General features: G+C 45.9%; 1 protein-coding gene across 1 annotated transcript in view; it reads right to left on the reverse strand.

Moving 5' to 3' along the window:
- PCSK6 (proprotein convertase subtilisin/kexin type 6) overlaps positions 1 to 26629 on the reverse strand; it is a 149335-nt gene that overhangs the window by 89932 nt on the left and 32774 nt on the right. The window contains exons 9-10 of the mRNA XM_011958127.1: positions 8365 to 8537; positions 2445 to 2657 (exon numbers count right to left, since the gene is read on the reverse strand). Of these exons, the coding sequence (XP_011813517.1) occupies positions 2445 to 2657; positions 8365 to 8537 (386 nt within the window). The remainder of the gene's footprint in view (positions 1 to 2444; positions 2658 to 8364; positions 8538 to 26629) is intronic.

Raw genomic sequence — 26629 nt, forward strand, 5'->3', positions numbered from 1 at the left:
CCTTGGCCTCGCAAGACTCAAAGCAGAGACTCGGTTGAAACTCTGGACTTCTGGCCTACAGGACTATGAGATATCAATTTGTGCTGTTTTAAGCTGCTAAGTTTGCGATAATTTGTTATGGCAGAAATAGGAAAGTCACACCCACCCACCACAGAGCTCCAGTAGCTGATCTGCCTGAACTTTGAGAATCAATTTCATAGTGAGAGCAATGCAGATCCTCTTCCAAACTCAGCACCTTCCTTGCACACGTTTTAGCTGGGCCAACAACTGTCTAGGGAAGTGGGGGTCTGGCCTGTGTCACACACACAGGAAGATTTGACAGGAATGCCAACAGAGAGCAGCTTCCTCCTTGCTTGTTTCAGTGGGGCCAGGATACCTCAACATGGGGAGGGCAGCTGAGGGCATGGGAAAAGGGACAAGAATGCCCCCTCTGTGACCCCAGCATCTTCATATGCAAATGGACACCATGATATAGATTTCAGGGGTTCTCGGCAGATCACATCTGGTCACCTGAACATACTTGTGCTTGGTAAATGGTGGCCAGGAGGAGAAACTGGGGTGGCTGGGCAGGAGGCCATGCTCCCAAGAGCATGTGAGGCTCACAGCTGGTTCTCCAGCTTCAGAGAAGGGGGTCCTGGGGAGTGAACAGAGGGGCCTACCCTGGGAGTGATGGCTGAACCAAGGTGGACAGCCCCTCCTGAGTTCTAGTGCTATTCCTGGGATACAGCTCGTGTTCAGTGAATGAACATACCCTCCTGTTCTGGTGAGAGATGCTTTCTTTAGGTTTTACTCCTCTATAAAGAGTCATGTCTCACCATGGGACCTCCCTCGCTCCATGTGGGCACCTGTCCACATTCCCCAGACTCAGAGGGACAGAGAATGCAGGGGGACAGGGTTGTGATTGCCATTAAAGTCCTGCCTGAATGCTGGGACTATGATACATCAACTGTCCTGAGCAGCACTCGTCTCCCTGGAGTATGTCTAAGAGGACTCAGAGCAAAAACTGGGCTCTAGTAGAGCTGAAAATAACACTGTTCATACTCTCAGAGCAGACTTCCCAGGCAGCGACCAAGACAAAGTATGTTTTCTCTTTTACCCCTCTCCAAACTATGCCCTTCTTACCCACATACTATTGCTCATGGAAGAGAATTTAAAAAGAAAGAAAGAAAGAAAATTAAAGCATTTTATAGCCAAGGTATGTACACATGCATGGCATATGAACACACATGCTGACGTGATTTGTGATGCAAATAAAGCTGCAAGTCCTGCTTCCAGGGTTGAGAGACACCATCCTGCCTGCACACAGTCCATATTATAAACTGTCCCATAACTTAGCAAATTTGAACTTGCATCCATTTGGCCAGCAAGACTATGTTGGGTTTTGGCACAAGTGTCTTTCTAATAAGACCACAGCAAGTCTGTGCTCCAATGAGCTGGATTTCTAGGTAAACAGGACACCATTCAGCATCTCAGGGGTGCGTACTCAGGCAGAAAACAAAAATAACAAATTAATACCTTAGTTAACCAGCCCAAACCGCTACCAGGCTGGTGACGGAATGATGGCAGCTGACCTTTCACCGGTGCGGAGCAAAGCAGAAAATAGGAAGCCTGTATGCTCTCACAGAAAAGTGTAAAAATAAATTTGCGAATAACTTCTCAAGATGCGGTTGAGCAGCCAGAGAAATGAAAAGATGCTAGTGAGCTTTAAAATTTAACCATGTCTGGCCAGCTCCATGGTCTCATTTTTAAAATGTCTACAAGTCAACTTAATGACTGTGCATTTCAATTCTGCATTAATTTGAACTGGAAACCCTCCCTTCCTCCTTTTTTTTTTTTTTTTTTAAGTAGAAAAGTATGTAGGGAAAGAAAAAGCATAAATTCTACTGGAGTACTAAAACAGTTACCTTTTAAAAGATAAATCATGCTTATGTTCACTTAAGTGAGTGGAACAGACAGAAACCACTGCTCGACTTAAAAGTGTCCAGGAAAAGTATTTCTGTAGCAACAGAATGCCTAGAAAAACTCTTGGATTTCTAGAATGTCTCAGTATAAAACCAAGTCTTCCTCTTACTCTATTGTACATGCTGGAACTTGATGGGTTCATTGGATTCCAAGAGATGTGACCACAGAATTTCAGAGTTAAAACAAGACATCATGAGAAGGAACCTCATTCTTAAATAATATTTTTAGATCTCTAAAACCAGAGAGGGGTTTAATTGCTATTTCTGTGCAAAGATTAGAAAGCCAGTGTCTGAGGAAGGCTGCCAAGGGACTGGGGTTTACCTCGAGGCTCAAATTGTTTGCCGATGGGTGAGGCTGGGACCCTGGGATCCAGAATAATCTGGTCTCAATCTAACCCATATTTCTGAGAAAGGGAGAAGAAACTCATTCCCAGAGGGCTGAAGCACACACTGTAAGCACTCCAACTTGCCAGGAGAACTTACGATTTTTCGCTCATAAAAGGCTCCGCTGCTGTAGGTGGTGGCCAGGGTGGAGGCACACTCTTCCAGATACCAGGGCTTGTAGCCATTCTCGGTGGCGCTGCTGACGGAGATGGTGTAGATGCTATTGGTGTAGCCATCACATGAGCAGTAGTCCCCCTCTCTCCCACCGTTCCCAGATGCCCAGACGAAAATAGAGCCCAGGCCCTGCCGGCCCTAGAGGGAACAAGAGGAACAAGGCTTAGCCCCACAGCCAGAACCTCGTAGGGTGGGTCTCACCCCCGACCTAGAGTCCCATCTCCCAAATGTTCCTTCAAAGGGGATAAGAAGGGTGCGTTCAGAACATCTGGATGCTGCTGAGAGCATGGTTTTGGGGGCTGTTTCGATTTTAATGGTGTGCTTTTGCCTGTGGCAGCAGCCCTAAAATTGCAGAATCACAGGACCATACGAGGGAAAGGGGCCAGAAAGACTCCTCTGTTCCTCACAGGAAAATCCAGGGTCCCAACACAAGCTGCTCTATTCCACAGCCATGCCTATCATTTCCATTATAATGGCCTAGGATCAAAGAGACCTAGCAGTGCTGCAAATAACACTGAGATTACAGATGGGATGGTGGAATTTATAACTTTAATTTTTCTGGGTTGAAAGAGCTGGTCTGGTGGGGAAAAGAATGATTTTTCTGGAAAACATACTTGAGGAAGTACCCTTCTTGCACAGTGAGAGGGATAGGACCATGAACTCTGGGTGAAGACAGAATAGATGAAAAGGGTTATGTCCAGGAAGCTGGTAGCAGCTTGTGGGTGTCCTGTCAGAGCTCCCCATGGTCTCTGCTGTGGGTAAGTATCAGGGTGGTCTGATTCACATCATTAGCCAAGTCCAAAGCCTCATTTGTGTGTAGGTTTTCTTTCCTTTTTTTTTTTTTTTTGAGACAGGGGTCTTACCCAGGCTGGTCTGGAACTCCTGGGCTCAGGCGATCCTCCTGCCTTAGCCTTCAGGATAGCTGTGCTTACAAAAGTGCGCCGCCATGCCCAGCTGTGCACCGGTGTACATTGTTAAGAATGTACACACAGGCCGGGCGCGGTGGCTGAAGCCTGTAATCCCAGCACTTTGAGACGCCGAGACGGGCGGATCACGAGGTCAGGAGATCGAAACCATCCTAGCTAACACGGTGAAACCCCGTCTCTACTAAAAATACAAAAAAATTAGCTGGGCGAGGTGGCGGGCGTCTGTAGTCCCAGCTACTCGGGAGGCTGAGGCAGGAGAATGGTGTGAACCCGGGAGGTGGAGCTTGCAGTGAGCTGAGATCCGGCCACTGCACTCCAGCCTGGGGGCAGAGCGAGACTCTGTCTCAAAAAAAAAAAAGAATGTACACACAAAAGCAAATCTTTGAAAGACAGCAGCTGGTCAGGGTAGATTCCTGAAGCTCTGCTCTATCTCATACCCACAGGATGGACAATTTCTGACCACACTGAGAATCATTCCAGCCACAAATACCAGCTAAAGATTAGCAAGTGGAAGACTGAACTGACCGATATAGTCCAGATGGCTGGATAGGCTGGTGGTACACAGCCGGCCCGAGAGCAGGGCCAGCGTCCATTTCCACGGGAAACTGGAGCCACTGGCTGGCTACCACATCCTTACTGAGGACTCTCCTTCCCAAACAAATGGAGGAAATTTATACTTATGCTCAACAATTGGCCAATTTAAAGATAACTTACACCCCAATTCTGCAATCCCCATAGAGCCAAATTGAAGTCTGCTGCTGACCAAACATGTCACACTCACTTTTGGAGCACAATGAGTGGACCTGCCTGCTCTGTACACTCACGCCACGGAGGTTTGTAAACCAAGGAGACTCCAGCTCCAACTTGAGCCTCCCAGGAAAGCCCACGGGAAAGTTCTTGAAGCCCACGCAGCCCCGCTGCTTAAGGCTGCCTTGTCCACTCTGCTTTCTGCATCCGCAAGGTGAACCTTGTCTGGGTGGCCAAGAGCTCAACAGAAAGGTCACTCCCAGAAAAGCTAACCTTCTGAGAAGAAGGCACAAAGAGCTCAGGAAGGTGGTGTGTGTGTGTGCATGTGATTACCTGCAGGAAGAGAGTCAGCTGAAGCCGGTTTAAAGCAACTACAATGCAAATCAAAAGGTATTTAACCCATCAGAGCCTCTCCTTATTCCAGGTGAGAATTAGTCCTAGACACTGCCACTCCTAACTCCCCACCCCACTTGAAATGACTCATAAAATGTCCTTTTGCAAGGTGGAGCATGCAACCTTACTGCTCCAGGAGCAGAGAGAATGGCCACAAACAGCGCTCCCCAAACTTAAATGTGCACACCCTGGAGTCACCTGGAAACCCTGTTACAATGCAGACTTGCACCCCAAAGTCCAGGGTGGGCCTGAGAGTGTGTATCCCTAATGAGGTCCCAGAGGATGCCAGTGCTGCTGGCTCTGGACCCCACTCTGAGTACCAAGAGCCTGAAATGCTCAAGGTTTGCATTTACAGCATGCAGCATGCATTTATTATGAGACCAACCCACCCTCATAGGTGTCAACGTATCAACAACCTTTCCCCTCCTTAAAACGGTTTCTGGGAAAAAATCAAATGACCTCAGTATTTCACGAAACTGTGACAAGAATGAGGGGAAACCACATGGTCCCCTCTGCAACTTTCCCACTCCCCTAACAGCTGGATGAAACCAACACTGCTCAACAACCTTTCCCCTCCTTAAAACGGTTTCTGGGACACGGAAATGAAGTGAGGAAACAGTCAGATCTGAGGAGTGTAGCGATGTTTTAACTGTTTCTGAAGACTTTATTTTCACTTCCCAGATCTTCCAGTGGCTTCATGGAAGCCATGGGACAGAAGCTGTAGGGGACATTTCAACCCTAGCCATGAACTTGCACTTCTTTTAAGTAAACTCACAACTTCAACCCAATCAAATCGTATTTCAGTGTCTTCCCTGGGGAGGGAGAGTTCATTTCATGAGCTCAGAAGCACTGCTACTGAGGGCTAGCCAACACCGGCTACCTGGAGGCGGCCAGTGTCTTTAGCCACAGCAATGTCTAATCGCCCCTTCTGAATAACCAGGTGTGAGAGGAGTAAGGCTTCCTAAGGACCAAGATTAAACTGATCTTTATGCCAAGTTATAGCTTCTGCAGTCTCCCACCACCAGACCACATCATCTACCAAAGATAAAGTCGGATTTTACAGAAGATTGTAGGTGACAAATAGGGCCACAAGGAGGAAAAACAGATGGGGGAATGTGGTTTGGTTTGAGATCATCAAATTTCTAGGAGGATTTTCAGTGACAGATTGAGACAGTTGCAATTTAAGTTTCTCTGTATGACATATTTTACTTCCAAATGATGAAAAAAAAATCAAATGACCTCAGTATTTCACGAAACTGTGACAAGAATGAGGGGAAACCACATGGTCCCCTCTGCAACTTTCCCACTCCCCTAACAGCTGGATGAAACCAACACTGCTCAGAATTCAGAATGCAAAGATCCCTCTCTGCAGCTCCAACCTCCCCAAGCCTCGCATAGGCTCAGTGAACCAGAGAGCCCAAACGATCACTGCCAAACAATCAGGATCCCTCTTGGAGAGAGGGTGTCTCATCCTAGGAGCTCAATCTTTGGAAATCATCCCATAGAAATGACAGACGCTCAGCAGTAACCCCATCCAAAGCAATATGTTCTATGCAGGAAATGCCATCTCCAGCTTACCCACCCTCTCTGAAGCTTAAATTTAGCTTAATTTTTTTTTTTTTTTGAGACGGAGTCTCACTCTGTCACCCGGGCTGGAGTGCAGTGGCTGGATCCCAGCTCACTGCAACCTCCGCCTCCCGGGTTTACGCCATTCTCCTGCCTCAGCCTCCTGAGTAGCTGGGACTACAGGCACCCGCCACCTCGCCCAGCTAGTTTTTTGTATTTTTTTAGTAGAGATGGGGTTTCACGGTGTTAGCCAGGATGGTCTCGATCTCCTGACCTCGTGATCTGCCCGTCTCGGCCTCCCAAAGTGCTGGGATTACAGGCTTGAGCCACTGCGCCCGGCCCTAGCTTAATTTTTAAGATGTCTCGTTTATCATCAAGACTGAGATCCAAGCAATCTAGTGAGTTGGGGCTGGGAGCCAAGTAATGGAAGGGTGATTTATGTATTCGGCAGTTCTTGGTGGATAGCAGCTGACTTGGTCGTACCTGAGTCTGCCAGCACTCACTCGGTCCAGCCTTGGGCCTGGCTTGGGGGCTCAGCAGCCTGATTGAAGCTGCCTTGGTGTTTTCTTGGAGGAATGGAGATAAAGGAAGCTGTCCAGTGTCACAAGGATGCACACTAGGTTCCGTGCTGTGTGCGTGCATGTGTGTGTCTACACTGCCCCTCTTCCTTAATTTTCCTTTTCATATTGAGTGTCTGGGTGAGTACTAAACTTGGAGGGACATGGGGGTAGATACCCCGTATTTGGTCATTGGTTTCTCAGGCATTCAAGCCCTGAGGGGTTGGGGGTGGGGGCAGTAGAGGAGGAAGCTTCTGCCTCACACTTGCAGAATGACACCAAGTCCTTCAGAGGAGGTGCAGGCGGGTGCAGCTGGCAGGAGGTAGAAGATGCAGTGTAGGCCTGATGCCCGGGAAAGGTAAGAAGTGGAAGAAACTCCAGGGTTTCAGCAGGGCAGCAGGGCTGGGGGGTCTTCTAAGAGAAAAATGCTCATCCCCATAAGAGGAAAGTAATAGATAGTGACCAAACTCCATGCACCCAGGAAAGCAATCAAATGATATTACTTAGAGAAAGGAAATCATGAACACAGTTTAAAAACAGATTCCTCCTCTGTGGGACAGGACTCGGGGGTGGGCACAGAGAGACAGAGAAAGACTGTTTGCAATATAATCTCTTCCTATTATCTGACTGACTTATTAGCTGTTTATAAGCCACTGTGTAATCACTATGCATGGGTTATAATACGATGAGAACTTTAAAAATATTTTAAATGATATAAATTTAATGGGCTTGACTCCTGCCACCACCTCCCCATTCTCCCATCCCCCACAGGAGAAGTCAGAGAAGCCTGGACTTCCTGCTGGAACTCCCTGTCCCCACTCCATACAACAGTCACTGACCACACATTGAACTTTGGGCTGGGGCCTGTTCAGCCACCCAGGGCCTCCTGGAAGCTGACCACAGCTCTGTCTGCCTGCTCCAAGAAGCTGTCCTCACCCAGAAATCTGCCACCCTGCTTGTAAGAACTGGCTCATTTGCAGCCACCCCCTCCCCCTTCCTCAGCCTTCCTGACACAAGGATCCGGAACCAAAGACCACAGAGTGGCTGGCGGGTGGCCTCGCAGGAGCCTGCCAGCCTCCCCTTGGCCCATCAGCAGAGAAGCATCCTTGCTCTGCCTAGCCCCTTGTGAGGTTCTCCTGGAGAAGTTCGAATTGGGCTGGGCTGTGTGCTGGTAGGGGACACCCTGACCACTGCTTCCTGCTGCAGTGGGGCCTGGGTGAGTACATACCCCACGATGAATGTAGAAAGTTCCACGGCTGGGTATTTCTAAGGGCAGGTGGGCCAAGGCCTCTGCATAGTCCAAGAAACAGGCCAGGGGAGCTGCCTTGGACCCCTGTCACCCACCTGTGTACCCCCCTTCAGCCAGGGATAGGCAAACTCCAAGGCAGAGAGGGTTGTGCTGGCAGTGACCACCTGGTTGTCACTGGAACAGCTGTTCTGGAACAAGGCAAAAACACTTCTGCTCTCGTTGGTAAAGAGCCACTTCTCAGACTCCCCAAGTGACTCCTCCACACTGGCCCTGGCACCCGGCACAGCAGAGTCTTCCCAGTCTTGTTTCAGGGCTATGGCCAGTGTCACTCTGATATTTAATTGTTAAAAATGTTTACTGTCACCCTCGTCCCAGAGTGCTCCCTTGTAGCCCTGGGTTACTCACACCTTTTTAATGCCATACTCGAAAGCCTGCTTAGCCAGTCGGCCGGGCCCGTCCACCGTCTTCCCATCGTCGTCCGGCCCCCAGCTGGCACTGTAAATGTCGATGTAGTTGGGTCTGATGCCCAGCGACTTTGCCTCGACCACATCTGTGACGTCGCCATCCAGCATGCGGATGCCTGAAAGCACAGAGGAGGCTCAATGTCGGCACCCAGCGCTCTGGGCACACAGCGATGGGAAACCGGGCCCAGGAAACTCAGACAAGGACACTGCATCACAGAGTCCCTCCCCAGCAGGGGCTGTTCCCTGTCATTTTGCAAAACTGGCTCCTCTTCTCCATGCTGGCTGATGTCAAAGAATTAAAATGACAACTCAGGCCAGGGCAACAAAAGAAACCAAGCTACTTCCCAAAGAGAGAGTTTAGTTTCCCTCAGTGCTATGATGTCCTGCTGGTATCTAAAAATGCATATTTCTGTTTCTTATTTTAAAAAACAAGAACTATTATAATAATAATAATTATTACTTTGAGACAGAGTCTCACTCAGTCACCCAGGCTGGAGGGCAGTGGTGCAATCTTGGCTCAAAGCAACCTCCACCTCCTGGGTTCAAGTGATTCTCCTGCCTCAGCCTCCCGAGTAGCTGGGACTATAGGCACACACCACCATGCCTGGCTAACTTTTTTATTTTTAATAGAGACAGGGTTTGGCCATGTTGGCCAGGCTGGTCTCGAAAAGTTCCATGACCTCAAGTGATCCACCTGCCTCAAACTCCCAAAGTGCTGGGATTACAGGTGTGAGCCACCACTCCCAGCTAAAACGCACATTTCTATAATGGAACTCCAGAGCCTTTTCAACTCTCCCAGCTATTGAAAGTTCACATCTGTTTCTCTTTCCTTTATAATTCTACTCTGACGTACAACTTATGATGTACCAAATGATGAGCTTTCAACCTGGAAAACAGGCCTGCACTCTAGGTTTTAATGGAGGGGACTGGGGTCTTGGACTTTGCTGGCCAGCTCATCTCCATTTGGGTTTGGGATCTATGTTCCCTGGAGGGGTCTTTAGAGGTGGGGAGTCCAGCTTCCTCAAGAGCACCCCAAAAAGAGAGGGGTGAGGGGCTCCCACAAATCTCTCCCAATCCCTGCCATCCCAGCCAGGGGCCTCCCTTCTCACCTCATACTTGGCATCTGCCTTTATCACTGGTTGCCAGAAAGTCACCCAAACAACAGTGCCTCCCCCAGAGAAGGCATCTGAGAAAGGCCTGGCATGAAACGGGGAAGCAGAGGGGTAATGACGGCCATGGACACACTCTTCCTGGATTCTAGTAGATACAGAAAGTTGACTTCTCTGGGGCTCAGGGAATCTTGCCACCCAAACCTGGGTCAGCTCTCTTAATGGCCATTTGACACCCACAGCTCCCCGCTTAGAGGCCCCTGGGATCCCCTCACCCACAGGGCCCAGCTCTGTGTGTGTGATGACCATGCCTTCATCAAGACAAATTCTAAATCTTAGAGCTATTTAAGACGCAATGGAAAAGAGGACTTCTTCTGATTGTAAGAATAGTATATGCTCTTGCCCAAACTTTGGGAAATAGAGAAATCAGCAAAAATATTTTGGCTATTTTCTTTTTTGTTTTAGAGATGGGGTCTCATTCTGTCACCCAGGCTGGAATGCAGTGACACAGATCATAGCTCACTGCAGCCTCGAACGCCTGGGCTCAAGCAATCATACAACCTCAGCCTCCCAAGCAGCTAGGACCACAGGTGCACACCACTGCACCTGGCTGGTTATTTTCTTCTAGTCTTTTTCTTTGCCTCTAGCATACACTTTCTTTCCAAATCCTTTTTTTGCCCCACTGAGCTTTATACAGAGCATTCCCCTGTGCCATTAAAGACTCTTCCAAGGCTTAGTGGCTGCAGCTCCCTGCCACCATGCACACACCGCTGGCCCAGGCAGCCTTCCTTCTGAGGTTCACCTTCTGAAGTAGGGGTTCCCCACCTCACCCACACTAGTCTGCGCCTGTTTGTTCTATATCCCAGAATCTACATCAACACGTAGTGCATACTCAAAAGCAGAAACTTTAAATATGATTGACTTTAAAAAACAAAATAGTGACTTTTCCCTGAGGTTAAAAGAGGTGGTGCAGGACTCATGCAGAAGAGTCACAGGAAGGAGACCCTGGAGGTAACGCCCTCCCTGGGCGCTCAGGGACAAACATTTTATGTGAGTGGAATCCTACTGTCCCATCCACTTAAATGATAATCATGGGTAAGCTCTTTTGATGGAAATTGACGGAAATTGATGGAAATTAATTCAAATGTTCTTGTCCTATACTCTTTCACCCAGTAGCACATGGATTATAAACAAATAACTAAATGTACTTCTTGACTTGCCAGGGTAAGAAACTTCCAACCTAAAAGGAATTTGAAGATGATTACGCTGCAGTAAATTCTTCCATTCCATCCATTCATTCTACCCAGTTTTGAAGGTTCAGGTTTCCCTAAGGTTTTCCTCTTAACATATACCCTGAACTTTCCCAGGCATGAATCAAGACAGAGGATACAAGAGTCACCACAGACAGTTCTTGGGTGGCCAGGTAGGGTAGTTGGTAGTGGGAAAGGGAGGACAACTCTAGGGCTCAGCATGCTGACCTTAACACTTCGGTGGGACAGCAAGCTTAACTAGAAATTTCTGCTCCAAAAGCCTGGAATTGTATTCAAAATCAATGTCAGAGAAATTTATACCAAAGCAATAGCAAGGCTGAGGCATAGGAGACATCAGAAGTTCAACAACAGTGCTACAGCCACTTGGCAGTGTCAGCCAAGTGGGCACGGGCAGTGATTGAGGATGGGGCTGAAGTCATGGGAAGAGCCATCTCTTTATAGCTTGAAGGCCTTAACAAAGAGCAGCAGGAATAAATTTAATTTCCGTGTTATCTATCTTCTCTTCTGGCTCCACCTATTTGCCTTCCTCTCTTTCCTACCTCAGCGACCTGGCTGCAGCACGGCCCAGGGAAGCCACCAGTGTCCAGGCACTGAGATAGCACAGGGCAAGTGGACTTAGATGCCTTGATGCCTGCTCCCAAGGGAAGGCCCACAGTGTGGAGCTGTCACCCACAGTGTGCCTCGGAGCCTGCAGGAGGGAGACAGGGCATGCCACGGGTGAAGACCTTGCCTTCACCAACAACTGTGACCAGGTAGTGACTTTGAAGTTCTCCCGTCTCGCTAAGCCTTAGTCTTCTGCATACTGCAATGATGACAGTTATCATATATAGAGGGATGTCAAACAAATGAAATTGGATGATCCAGGTAAGGGGTCTGGCACACATTCAACGTGTGTGTTTGCTGCTAGTTTGACCCCACCGAGCCTCAGTTTTCCCATCTGTAAAAATGGAGGTAGTAACAATAACTGATTGGTTTTTCTTTTTGTTTTCTAAAAACATATGACTTGATAAGCACAAAAGATTGTATGTCACATACACGTTAGTTGTAAAGCCTAATAAAAAAATGGATACCCATGAACCCTCCACCCCGATGCAAGAACAGGAACGTGACCCACTGGGGGCCTCTACTCCTGTGTCCTCCCTGTCACCCCCGCTTCTCAGAGAAAAATTATCAGAATTTTTGGATTATTCATGCCATTGCCTTTTTTTTTTTTTTGAACAGCGTCTCACTCTGTTGCCCAGGCTGGAGGGCAGTGGCGCCATTTTGGCTCACTGCAACCTCCGCCTCCCAGGTTCAAGTGATTCTCCCTGCCTCAGCCAACCAAGTAGCTGAGATTATAGGTACCCACCACCACATGTGGCTAAGTTTTGTGTTTTTTAGTAGAAACAGGGTTTCACCATGTTGGCCAGGCTGGTCTTGAACTCCTGACGTCAGGTTATCTGCCCACCTCACATGCCATTGCTTTTTAAATACTACTAGTTTAACACAATTGTATATATGCTTAAGTGATATATTATTTAATTTTGTTTGTACTGAGAATTAATCCTTTGTTGGTAATACAGGTTATAAAAATCTTCTTCCAGTGTATGCTTGATCTTCTCACTGTGTTTATGGTATCTCTTGATAAACAGAGGTTCTTAATTTTAATAGAGCAAGAGCTCACCTCCCTGTGAAGATCAAAGGAGTCATAACAGGGGCCAACCTTCTCTGGGTTTGTTGGCATCTATTGTAAGGTTCCTTCCCCGCTTTTATAGGCAGGGCAGAGCCACCTCTAGGCCCAGCCCACATGGGCTGTAGCATCAGCTCATTGTACTTCCTCCTTTCTGGGTAGAGAGGAGGGGTCGGGTGGACATGAAGTGGGGTGTTTCCCAAACCTTTGGTCCATGTTCCTGGCATCCCATCTCCATGGCAGTGTCAGGGACACTGGGCCCAAGTGTCCAGCTCTCTCAGCTGGGAACCTCCAAGAGAAGGGCCAGGGCCAGGACCAGTGCAAGAGGCTGGCAAGGGCATGGCCCCTGGCAAGATACAGAGCAGCTCACAGCAGGGGGAAGAAAGTGGGGTCAGAGAGTCCTGGGGTGGAATCTCGCTTCTGCATGACCTTGGGCCATGGTCTCAACCTCTCTAAATCATGTTTTCTACAATATTTATCTACCGGGGCATTAAGAAGCTTAATGAAAAGCTAAGTTGAGGCCCTGGTCTCGGTACTGCCGGACAAATGGCAGCAGGGTTCTTTTTGCCCTTACATTCGGCCATGGACTCTCCAGGGGAGGAGACCTCACTGGTCACCCAGGGGGTCAAGACCAATTCTGATGCTCTAATGGTGAAACTGATCCTATTCTAGGATTCTCTCTATAAGTTATAGGTGTTGAAATGCCTATTTTTGAACAAGAAGAACGGGATGCCAGGAGACATCCAAAAATACATAAAAACATATGACCAGAATGATTTCCCAACACCTCTCACCATGCTTTTCATCTTGGAAGAAGACTGACTGATGTGTGGGAAAGCAAGCATCATGCGCTTAGATTTTAATGAAGCATCTATTTTCCCCAACACTGACAAGTTGCCAAAAAAGAAAAGGTAAATATTTTCAGTAGAAGCCTGCTGTTCCAACATGAGCTTTAAATGTGAATGGCTCTCTGGAAATGCCAAGGAGAAGAAAAACAGTAATGATTTCTCTAATGAAAAAAGAAAGGCCCATTTACTGTAAAATGTCAGATACAAATTTGATTTGGGCAAATCGTTTTGGTGGCATTGATGGCAATGAGCTCCTCATTGTCAGCTTGCTAACAGACTGCTTTTTGGCATGCTGGGTTCAGAGCACAGTGTGGCACAACGAACACGCCTGCCCGGTCCCCTCTAAGGACAAGTCTGTGGGTGTGAGGCAGGAGGAGTGTTGAGTAGAAGGAAGATGGTTGCTTTGGAGAACCTGGTGCCTTTGTGTTTGAGGGAAGAACTCGGGGAGCTATGGGAACCAATCCCCACACTGACAATTCCAGCTGCCCACAGCAGCTCCATCCAGGAAAGAATCACACCAGTTTGCCTTGCTTTAAATAATACATGCATTCCTATAAAATCTCCTAAACCCAATAATACTTTAAATGCCCTGGGAGAACTTGCTGAAATGAATGATTTTATAAGTCACTTAATTAAGTTAAAAACAAACAAACAAACAAAACTTTAAAAAAGCCACTTTTTTTCATAGTGACCTGTCTTTCCTCCCTTTCCCCTGCTTCCAATTTTTTTTTTTTTTTTCCAAGACAGTCTCCCTCTGTCATCCAGGCTGGAGAGCAGTGGCGTGATCTCAGCTCACTGCAACCTTGCCTCCCAGGTTCAAGTGATTCTCCTGCCTCAGCCACTGGAGTAGCTGGGATTACAGGTGCATGCCACCACGCCCGGCTAATTTTTCTATTTTCAGTAGAGATGGGGCTTCGCCATGTTGGCCAGGCTGGTCTCAAACTCCTGACCTCAAGTGATCCACCCATCTCGGCCTCCCAAAGTGCTGGGATTACAGGTATGAACCACCATCCCCAGCCTCCTGCTTCTAATGTATGTCTCGACTTTCCAAATAGCAGGCTTGTATAAGGCAAGGTGAACCTATCAACATGCAGCTGGCCCCAGTCAGCACGAGACACAGCCTTTCCCCTGAAAACTTTCTAGGAAGCTCAGCATTAAGAGCAATGGGAAGAACACACCCACACGCCCACACACGCACGCACACATGCACATCAATACAAGTCAGCCCTCCTGCCCGGGTGGTTAACAGCTGGAGTAAGGCAGGGAGCAGGACATGCCAGGCCCACTTTTGTTTATTGAGAAGTAATGTATTTTGCCTTCAGCAAATGAATGGCAATGCAGAAGCAATGAACAGCAGCAAATAAAATTAGACTGTCGCTTCCTGAGTGTGACAAATAGGCCTCCCCAACACATTTTGCTCATTAGCCCTGGGTTTATTTTAGTAAGTCCACAGAGAATTATGTTTTGTTTTTGTTTTGTTTTTTTCAGTAAAACTATAGCACATTCTGTTCTATGAGCAGCCATTCTGGGCCAAGTAAGGTTTCAACAGTTATTCAGAAATGCTACAATCCTAAAAGGTTTCTGTCAACCCTCATTATCACCTAAGACAATAGACATGACTCTCAAATTGCTAACTATGCCCCCACAGGACAGCCTTGTTCTAGGAACTCCAGGGACCTGTGGTCTGCCGAGTTGTCAAGGCAGATCTACGTTCACCATTGTGACATCAAATGTGTGGGGACCCGTGGGGAATCACCAGGCCAAATCTCTTCCTGCTTCCTGTTCTGTTCCTGATGCCCTGATGGAGCCACTCCACCTCCTTCTGGAGTGGAAACGTAGCTATAGCCAGTGGTGCCCCTTATGGGCATGTCCTGCACGCAGCCCTGGATCCAGGAATGTGGTCTGTCTCAGGTCGGGTCCTGTGATAACTAAGACTGGCTTCCCCAGTCTGTGGTCCATGTGTCTGGCATCCCATCTCCATAGCTGTGTCATGGACACAGGTGCCCAGCTCTCTCAGCCAGCAACCTCCAAGAGAAGGGCCACGACCAGTGTGGTCTGGCAAGGGTATGGCCCCTGGCAAGACACAGAGCAGCTCATGGTAGGGGGAAGAGAGCTGGGGTCAGAGAGTCCTGGGGTGTAATCTCGGCTCTACATGACCTTGAGCCATAGTCTCAGCCTCTTTAAATCATGTTTTCTATAACATTTACCTGCCAAGGCAGTTGAGAAGATTAATGAAAAGCTAAGTTGAGGCCCTGGCCCTGGTACTGCATCTGGGATAACTTCGGTATTACCCATCTTCTCTTCTGGCTCCATCTATTTCCCTTCCTCTTGTATTTTCAGTATCTGATGCTTTGACATCTGGGGCTCACTGACCCTGGAGAGACTGTTCCTTCAGGGGCTACTCAGTGTCTTGGGATAGTAAACTACCCATCAGGAGTGTGCTTTTCACATGCAAGCCAATTAATCCAGAGTCTGCACCCCAGCCCCCTCCATCATGGGCTCTCACACACCAAACCACTACTCCCCTAACCTAACCACCCAAGTGTGTCAGGCAGGCGTCAGGCAGCTAGGGACAGCTCCCATTCCCCTGAGTCTGCTGAAATTATTCAAACTAGCTGATTCTGAACTTGCCTTCTTTGCCTCACCCACACCTTCCCATAGAAACCATCATAAGGCCTTTGGCCTGTGTTTTCCCCTCTCTCCTGCCTCCTGACGGACCCCAGTGCTTCCCTGTGTGGCCCTGCATGCAGTACTGGGACACATCCTCTTGGGAACTGTAACAAACCACCTTTTCAATGCATGGCAGTGGTCTCCTCATCAGCTGGCCTTGCCAAACCTAAATAATAAGGAAAACGATTGTATATATTTAAACAGATCTCTCTTTGATAATTGGGTCCTGTTGATTCTTCAAAGAACAATATAAAACTGGAAAAGCCTTAGCCATGGTCTAGAGATTTGACATCTAGGCTGACCCTTTCATGGTCTTCCTACTAGGGAACAAGGGCTGGAGAACAGAAGTGCATGGCCCAGACACTCACAGGAAGCCAGTGAGAGCTGGCAGCTTGGGACGCAGGACAGGACAGTAGGCTTCTGAGCCAGACAGAGCACCTGTACATCTGCACCGCACATGAGGATGGCAAGGAACCCCAGAGGAGGCACACGTGCAAAGAAAGCAAACCCATGTCCTGAATGGACCTCTGAAGGAGACATGGACAGTGAAAAGGAGACGTTCACGCCGCCATGAACAAAGGCCACCCTGGAGCTTGTTTCTAAGACTTAGCATGCTCTCTTCCTGTCTCTTTGCTTCTTTCTTATGTACACCCAGGAAGAAAGCCTCTCAGCAGCCATCTCGGGAACCCAGATCTGTGCAGCCCACAGCATTCGAGAGCCAGCCTCACCCATCCTCTGCGCGTGTCTGCAGGAGGGCAGCCTGGGGAGGGCACGGCCACCAGGGGGACACAGGACAGAAGGGGCTATGCCAGTTCTTGCCCATCTCCTCCTTCCTATGGCTCCTGCTTAGCCTGGGGATGCTCAGATCTAGAAGGCAGGGGCCTTGGATAAGGATGTGTTGGGGGGAGGTGAGGGACGAGGAAGTGGGTAACCCCCGCTCCCTGACAGCACCGGCTCCTAACATTCACCAAATCCCCCCAAACCCCCCAGTGCATTTTAAATCCTCTTGCAGTTGAAAATGCACTGGGAACCTTTGAAGATTAATCTACAGCTTAAACTGTTCTCTTAAAATGCTCACAAGCCTAAACTGCTTAATGGAAACACTAATGAGACTGAATTCTGTGACTCAGAATTAACATAATTAACCAATTTATGGGCATGGATTAATTTAGCTGTTATGTACTTAACATTTTTGTGTTTATGAAAGGAAAAACAGGATTCAGTTCCCCAATCAAAATATGGAGCAAAAACGCCAACAGGAATCTAGTCGCTGCTGTTTACTTTTCCTTCCCAGAAACAGGGTAAACACGCTCTGAAAAGATGCGCCTATGTCCGGGGACCTGAGCTGGGGAGCTTTTCTGTTTATCAGGTGGGAGGGCTCCCTGCGGTCTCCAGCTGCCCTGCTCCCTTGCTGCAGGCCCCAAATGCAGCCTACTCCAGACCCACCTCAGGGATCCTGCCCTGTGGGCTGGCGATGCTTGTCAAAAGCAGGAAGGCTGGGCACAGTGGCTCACGCCTATAATCCCAGCACTTTGGGAGGCTGAGGCGGGCGGATCATAAGGTCAGGAGATCAAGACCATCCTGGCTAACACAGTGAAACACTGTCTCTACTAAAAATGCAAAAAATTAGCCAGGTGTGGTGGGAGGCGCCTGTAGTCCCAGCTACTCGGGAAGCTGAGGCAGGAGAACGGCGTGAACCCGGGAGGGGGAGCTTGCAGTGAGCTGAAATCGTGCCACTACACTCCAGCCTGAGCGACAGAGCGAGACTCTGTTTTTTAAAAAAAAAAAAAAATGCAGGGAAACTATACCATAATGCAGTGTCCCTCATGACACCCCTCCTGCCTTAGGCAAGTGTCTGAATCTTGTTAAGTATCAGCACATGTGAGGAACTTGCTAAAGGGTAGAAGCCTGGTAAAGTTAAAGGAGTGAGGGCCCCACTCACCTGCCCTGTATATTGCAAACTTCCCTGAGACAGCAGGTTCCACTCTGGCTAAGCCAGCACACCTGGCTCCCCAGCAAGCTTTTCCGAGGATGCTGCATGGGGCACGAAGCCAGGAAGACCTGGTACAGTGGATGGGCTCACATCCTCAGCCTGCATCTAGGAGGGACCTTCACACTGTTTTTTTTTAAGTTAGAGTCTTGCTCTGTTGCTCAAGCTGGAGTGCAGTGCCACAATCATGGCTCAGTGCAGCTTCAAACATCTAGGCTTAAGAGACCTCCCTGCCTCAGCCTCCTGAGTGGCTAGGATTACAGGCATGAGCCACCATGCCTGGCTTATTTTTAAATTTTTTGTAGACACAGGATCTCACTATATTGTTGAGGTTCGTTTCAAACTCCTGGCCTCAAGTGATCCCCCTGCCTTGGCCTCCCAAAGTGCAGGGATTTTAAGTGTGAGCCACTATGTTTGGCCAGGGCCTTTACAATTTTGCAGGCCCCAGCAGGAAGGGCTTGCCATGCAGCTCAGCCTGCACTCACCTTGTAGGTGACCTGATGGCAGTGAAGGCAGCCAAGTCTCAGAGCCCCCCACCACCAATGCCACCCTGAAGCAGATGGGCTGGGAGGGAAGGAGCATTAGAGAGAGAGAAGGAGAACTATGTGCTAGGCCAAAATTAAAAAGACAAAAAGGTGAACGGAGCAAGAGAGCAAAGAAAGGATGAATGAGAAGAGGGGCTAGGAAATGCCTGCTGCCCTCTCTTGCTCCCTCCTGTGCTGCTCCCATTATCATAATTTTTTAGGCCAGGAGGAAGAGGCGAGGCCAAGATATGCTTGAAAGAAATCAGAATTCAGTCAAGAAGAATACAGTTATACACTGTGGAGGCTTCCCCTTCTGCTTCTGTTTCTGGCCACTGGGCTTGGTGGCAGCTGTTCTCATCTGGTCACCGTTATGTCCTAGCATCAGAGGAATACGATTGCAAAGGTGGAATCCAGGCTTCAGGGCAACAGGCCTGAGCTCAAGCCTCTGCTCTGCCTCTTGGCAGCTGAGTGAACCCGGACGTGGCAATTCATCTCTCTGTTAGTCTCCCCTTGTGGGAAACGGCCAAGATAACATCCAACGCACAGACGCCCACTAAGAACTGGATGCAAAGATGACTACAAGTGCTTGGCAACCAATAGCAATCAGCAAGAGGTGTCACCATCTGCATCACAGTGAAAAGACTCGGGACACCCAACCCAGGAGGAAGACTGAGCACGCAGCCTACCTCTCCCCAGGGCCTGGATCCCTAGGAATAAAACTTAAAACGAACAAATCTGAACCAGCCTCGGGAAACGAGATCAGCAGAGACAAGCTGCCTTGAGGCACTGAGGAAAGACCGGAAGTGGAGGACATCAGGTGGCAGCAGGAGGCGGTGTCCTGGCAGGAAGACATCTGAGTGGGGAATGATTCCAGAGCTGAGGAAGGTGCCAGGCCAGGTGTGCAAGGACAGGAGGGGCCCCAAACAGGCCTCGGAGTAAGGAGCCAGGGTGGCAGGTCAGCTGCCTCAGCCTCCAGGCTGAGTGGGGACAGCAGCAGACTCATCTTGAGGCTGATGCAGTGAGACAGGGTCCCGAGGCCAGAGCACCAGGATGATGCCCTGGGAGCGGGGAGTCTTTCTAGCACCCTCTCAGAAATGCTATCCAGGAACAGGTCCCTCCACTCCATATCACAGAAAGACCCCTGCCGTCAGACCAGACAACCACCCACAGCCACATGGGGGTCTGTGAGCGCATGCAGGGGTGGACAACCAGGAAGTAGCCCATGTTTGAGGAAAACCAATCCCAAGAAAGAGGGGCACCCAGTTAAAAAGCAATATGAACCAAACCAGAGGGACCCGAGGAGACAGGGCTAACAGAACAAATGGAAAAAGCCACACACAATAAGTAGGCCAAATTAAGGAACCGTGGCACCACCGCCACCTACGGTAGCACAGCCTGAGTGGTGAGCCTAGACCTCCACCCACGTGAGGATGAAACGAGGCGTCCAACCCTGCTGCTGGGGCATGTCAGGAAACAGTAGGTAGGAAGCAGGGCTTTTACCCCCAGCAACCTCAAAAGGGGCCCACTTGCGTGGTGCCAGCAGATACCATGCCATGAGCCTGGTCTTCCAACCACACCCAGCAGTAACAAAGTGTCCGCTCCCTCTCCTGGAGTTGTGTCAGGATGCCTGGTGGAGAGTCAGAAGCCTCACTGTTGCTCATGGTAATGAGGGGACCTGCACTGTGGGGTCATGGGAGGCACACAGGGAGTAGGAACCCCTGCCCCTACTCAGCACTGATGAGGAGCCTTCCCACCCTTGGGTATCAGTGGAGGGTGAATGGGGGCCCTGGACATACCTACATCTGGCAATAATGAAATGGTACCCCTTGTCCTCTGCAGCAACAGTACCAGAGAGAGCCAGCTGAAACAGAAGGCTGAAATCTGGTATAGCCTCATAACATAATGAGAAAATGTACAGGTTTCAAAGGAATATCACATGTCATTCCAAGAACAACTAGGAAGATCTCAAATGCATAAAGAAAGACAATCACCGATGCCAACATGGAGGAAACAGGGATGCTGGAACCATCTGACAAACATTTTATTCATTTTCTTCCTTTTTTTAGGTTTACCTTTTAAAATTATTTTTAATTTTTAAGGATATATTAGTTGTATATTAATAAAGATTTTAAAGAGGCCATGATAAAAACACCTAGGTGAGCAATTACAAATATGCCTAAAACAAATGAAAAAATAGAAAGTCTCAATAAAGAAACCGAAAGTTTCAGCAAAGAAACAGAAGATATAAAGAGGAACCAAGTAGAATTATTAGAACTGAAAATACAATAATCAAAAAGTTCAGTGGATGGGCTCAATAACAGAACCCACAGGACAGAAGAAAGAGTGAACTAGAAATTAAAAAATATACACATAGAATTACCCAATCTGAACAACATAAAGAAAAAAATTTTTTAAATATGAACAGAGTATTAGGGACTTGCGAGACTATAACAAAGATCCAAACTTCATGTCACTAGAGTGGACAAGAGGAGAGGAAAAACGGCCAGGCATGGTGGCTCACACCTGTAATCCCAGCACTTTGGGAGGCCAAGGCAGGAGGATTGCCTGTGCCCAGGAGTTCAAGGTTACAGTTCGCTATGATCGCCCCTCTGCACTCCAGCCTGAGCAACAGAACGAGACCCATCTCAAAAATAAATAAATAAATAAAATAAAAGGAGAGGAAAAAGAAGTGGGGGCTGGAAAAGTTCTCAAAGAAATAATGGCTAAATGCTCTCGAAATTTGGCAAGAGATATAACCCTACGGATTCACCAAGTTTACTTTCAAGTTTTCTAAATTACATTTGATGGTTGAAGCAAAAATTACAACACTGTCTGATGTGGTTCTAAATTAATGTATGTTTGAGATGTATGTATATTACAAACATAAATGGGAGAGAATAATGGAATATAAAGGAAGGTAAGGCTTCTATACCTCACTCACGCTGGTAAAGTGACAACATCCATAAAATTGATTGTGATAAGTTACGTGTGTATAATACCAAGGGAAGCCACTAAAAAAGCTATACAGGAAGATATACTCAGAAACATTATACACCAAGTGAAATTCTAAAAAATGTTCAAGTAACCCACAGGAAGGTGGGAAAAAAAATAGAGAAACTAAATACAGAGCAAAAAGAATAGAGAAGTTAAAATGGCAGACTTAACCCCTAATGTATCAATAATTACATTAAATATTAACTATCTAAATACAGTAATTAAAAGAGATTGGCAAGTAAATCTAAAAACATTGCTAACGTTTGACAGCAGACTGGGGGGCTATAGTTAGCAACAATATATTACATATTTCAATGTAGAAGAGAGGACTTGAAATGTTACCAACACATTGACATGATAAATACCCAAGATGACGGATACCCCAAACATCTTGATCATTCTACATTCTATGCCTGTAGAAAACATTCACATGTACCTCACAAATATGTAAAATACTGTTTATCAACAAAAGAAAAACAAGAGGCAATTTCTACTATATTGTACTCTCTAATAAAATTTTTATAAAAGAAAAATAAATAAATAAAAACATGGCCCAAATATATGCTATCTACAGGAGACTCAATTCAAATATAACAATATAGGCAGGTTGAAAGCAAAAAGATGGAAAAATATATACCATACAACCATTAATCAAAGGAAGGTAGGAGTAGCTATATTAATATCAGATAAAGTAGACTTCACAGCAAAAAAATTTACCTGAGACAAACAGACACCCCTTATCAGCAACACTGAATTCCAGAGACCATGGGGTAAGATTTTTAAAATTATGAGTGAAAATTATTTTGAACTTAAAGTCAAAACCTAGCCAAATTTGTAGGGAGAAAATAATGACATTTTTAGACTTCAAGGACTCAGAAAATGTACTATCTATATAACCATTCATACATATAGCAAGCACTCAAAATATCTTTTAAGAGAATGAATAATTTAATAGATGAGAAAATCTAGTAAAATAAAAAATTCACATAACAAAAAGATGTAAGAAAAAAGAAACGATGGTGACCAAAGAAATTAGTTAGATTTTATACTTAAGATCACATAATTGTTGATGCATAATGTAAAGTTGTTATAAATAATATGGAGTTAAATTTTTGAATGATCCCAATTCAAGGAGGTGATGACAGAGAGAAGATGGCAGAGGAATGGAGCTATGGTAAGTTTCTTATGTTGCTCAGGTGAAAGAGTTAAGTATTGATTAGTGCTAAACACTGAGGAGAAATATAAATTCCAATAACTATGCTTAAAGAGTAACAGAATAACAGATTTAGAATGTAAACATTTCAACCCATTAGAATGAAAGAAAAGAGAAGAAACTACTTCTAACCGGCAAAAGAAAGGTAAAGATGGATTGGTAGACGGATGGATGGATGGATGGATAAATAGATAAAAACAAAATACAATAATAGAAATAAATCCAAAGATATATGAAATTAGCACATGTATGAATATAACAAAGTCCTTCTTTAAAGAGACTCTTCAATTGTGTTAAAAATATAAATCCAGATACATGCTGCTTATAAAACCAACATTAGAAATAAAGAATATATGAGAAAAAGGATAACATAATTTAGCAAGTGTGCTACTTTTATCAATCAAAGTACAGGTGTTACATCAGCCAAGGTACAATTAAAGGCAAAAACGAGACAGAGAGGATTTTATAGTGATGAAGATTCATTATACCTTGTAATGTACCTTGTAATATAGCTATAAAATGTGTACAGCAAAAATGGAAAGAAACTGACACATCCATAATCATCACGGAAACCAGCATCCCTTCTCAGAAATAGATCAGGTAGACAAAAAGAAAGACTCCAGAACTTTTGAATGAACTTGATAGAACACACAGGTGACAGAGGCTGATGCCAAAAGGTATCAGGCAGGCAGGGTAAATGGCTAAAGCAGCCAGGTCTGTGAAGGCCACCTGGGGATGGGTGGACTTCCTTTTGAGTTAGGAGCAATCGCAGCCAACTGTTGCCATTAAGGAATGAGGGCTCAGCATAGCCAAAGCTGCTAAGCTTTCACAGAAAGCCCCAAATCCATATTTTTACATAAAATACTGTGATTTGTAAATGTTTGCTCAAGTTTTCAAAAATATACTTGTGTGAGTCAAACAAAACATGTCTGCAGGCCAAAGGCAGCTTATGGGCTACCAGTTGCAATCCCTAATCTGATACAGATTTTTTTACTCAATGAGCATAGAATAAAAATACTCTTCAAACACTGATATAGTTCGGCTGTGTCCCCACCCAAATCTCAACTAAAATTAAATCTCCCAGAATTCCCACAGGCTGTGGGAGGGACTCAGGGGGAGGTAATTGAATCATGGGGGCCAGTCTGTCCTGTGCTATTTTCGTGATAGTGAATAAGTCTCAAGATTCTGATGGGTTTTTCAGGGGTTTCTGCTTTTGCTTCCTCCTTATTTTTCTCTTGCCACCACCATATAAGAAGTGTCTTTCGCCTGCCACCATGATTCTGAGGCCTCCCCAGCCATGTGGAACTGTAAGTCCAATTAAATGTCTTTTTCTTCCTAGTCTTGGGAATGTCTTTATCAGCAGCATGCAAATGGACTAATACAGTAAATTGGTACCCATAGAGTGGGGCGTTGCTGAAAAGATACCCAAAAATGTGGAAGCAACTTTGGAACTGGGTAACAGGCAGAGGCTGAAACAGTTTGGAGGGCTCAGAAGAAGACAGGAAAATGTGGGAAAGTTTGGAACCTCCTAGAGATCTGTTGAATGGCTTTGACAAAAATGCTGATAGTGATATGAACAATAAGGTCCATGGTCAGGTGGTCTCAGATGGAGATGAGGAACTCGTTGGGAACTGGAGCAAAGGTGACTCTTGTTATGTTTTAGCAAAGAGACTGGCAGCATTTTGCCCCTGCCCCAGAGATCTGTGGAACTTTGAACTTGAGAAAGATGACTTAGAGTATCTGGCAGAAGAAATTTCTAAGTAGCAAAGCATTTAAAAGGTGACTTGGGTGCTGTTAAAAGCATTCTGTTTTAAAAGGGAAGCAGAGCATAAAAGTTCAGAAAATTTGCAGCCTGACGACGCAGTAGAAAAGAAAAACCCATTTTTTGAGGAGAAACTCAAGCCAGCTGCAGAAATCTGCATAAGTAACAAGAAACCTAACATTAATCCCCAAGACCACGGGAAAATGTCTCCAGGCCATGTCAGAGACCTTCACAGCAGCCCCTCCCATCAGAGGCCCAGAGGCCCAGGAGGAAAAAGTAGTTTCATGGGCCAGGCCCAGGGTCCCTGTACTATATGCAGACTTGGTGCGCTGTGTCCCAGCCACGCCAGTCGTGGCTGAAAGGAGCCAATGTACAGCTCGGGCTGTGGCTTCAGAAGGTGGGAGCCCCAAGCTTTGGCAACTTCCACATGTGTGTTGAGCCTGCAGGTGCACAGAAGTCAATAACTGAGGTTTGAGAACCTCCACCTAGATTTCAGAAGCTGTAGGGAAACACCTGGATGCCCAGGCAAGTTTGCTGCAGGGGTGAGGCCCTCATGAAGAACTTCTGCTAGGGCAGTGCAGAAGGGAACTGTGGGGTCAGAACCCCCACAAAGAGTCCCTACTGAGGTACTGCCTAGTGGAGCTGTGAGAAGAGGGCCACCATCCTCCAGACCCCAGAATGGTAGATCCACTAGCAGCTTGTACCATGTGCCTGGAAAAGCTACTATATATCCCGTGCTATTCTCGTGATAGTGAGTAAGTCTTATGAGATCTGATGGGTTTATCAGGGGTTTCTGCTTTTGCTTCTTCCTTGTTTTTCTCTTGCCGCCACCATGTTAAGAAGTGGCTTTCACCTCCCGCCATGATTCTGAGGCCTCACCAGTCATGTGGAACTGTAAGTCCAATTAAACCTCTTTTTGTTCCCAGTCTTGGGTATGCCTTTATCAGCAGTGTGAAAACAGACTAATGCAAACATCCACTGGCATATTTACAAAAACTGAACACATATCAGGACACAAAGATATTCTCCATAAATCCAAAAGACAGAAATTATACAGAACATTCTCTGATCCCAGTGTAATAAAGTTAAAAATTAACAACAAAAGGAGCATCAGAAATCTATGCAGTTGAAAAATTTTATAAATCTCTTCTAAATAACTCCTGGGTTAAAGAGAAAAATCTAAGCTGAAACGTACAATTATTTGGAAATATATAGCAATAAAAGCACTATATAATTAAACTAGTAATAGGTGATGAAAGGAGATCATATGAATTTTTATTTATTAGAACACATCAAATCCTGAAAATAAAGAACTAAATACACATTCCATTCAAGGAGTTAGAAGAGAACAACAAATTTAAAAGCTGAAGGAATTAATAAATAAGAAAAAGCAGTCATTTTTGAGGTAGAAAATAAAGGAATTCGATTTTTTTTTTTTTAAAAAAACCTAGTTCTCTGCAAAAGCCTGTTTTTTTATTTTTACTTATACTATTTTTTATAATTTTAACTTTTACTTTAGATTCAGGGGGTATATGTGAAAATTTATTACATGGGTATATTGTATGACACTGAGGTGAAGAAACCTATTTTATTAAAAATAGAAATTTTTCATCAACCAAGGGAAAAAAGAGGAGATGTCACAAATAAGATTAGAAACAATTATAACTATAAAAATGGAGATATATTTTTAAATTATGAGAATGATATTAAATTTACATTATATATTTGAAAATCTTGAAAAATTGATGATTTTCTAGGAAGATTTAATTACAAAAACTTCCTCAAGAAGAAACAGAAAACGTAAATAGGTTTAGTGCTTTTGAAAGTCACCACATCCAGACTAGTTAATCAGCTCTACCAACACTTCAGAAATCAGGCACTATCCACAATATATTAACCGTTTCAGAGCACGGTAGAAGAAAATTTCCTAACTCATCCTGGGAGACTGGCATAGCTCTGATAAACAAGCTCGCGAGAAACATCACAAAACACAGAAACTGTAATTCTATCCATTTTATAAATAAAGATGTAAAACCACACAGAAGATATCAACAGTTGAATGCAGATCTGTTAAAAAAAATACTCATGATCAAATGGAACTTATTTCAAGAATGAAAGAAAAAATTTCCAATTTAGGAATTTTTTTTTTTTTTTTTTT

Source organism: Colobus angolensis, unplaced genomic scaffold (genome assembly GCF_000951035.1).
Source record: "Colobus angolensis palliatus isolate OR3802 unplaced genomic scaffold, Cang.pa_1.0 Scaffold112, whole genome shotgun sequence".
Classification (NCBI taxonomy): domain Eukaryota; kingdom Metazoa; phylum Chordata; class Mammalia; order Primates; family Cercopithecidae; genus Colobus; species Colobus angolensis.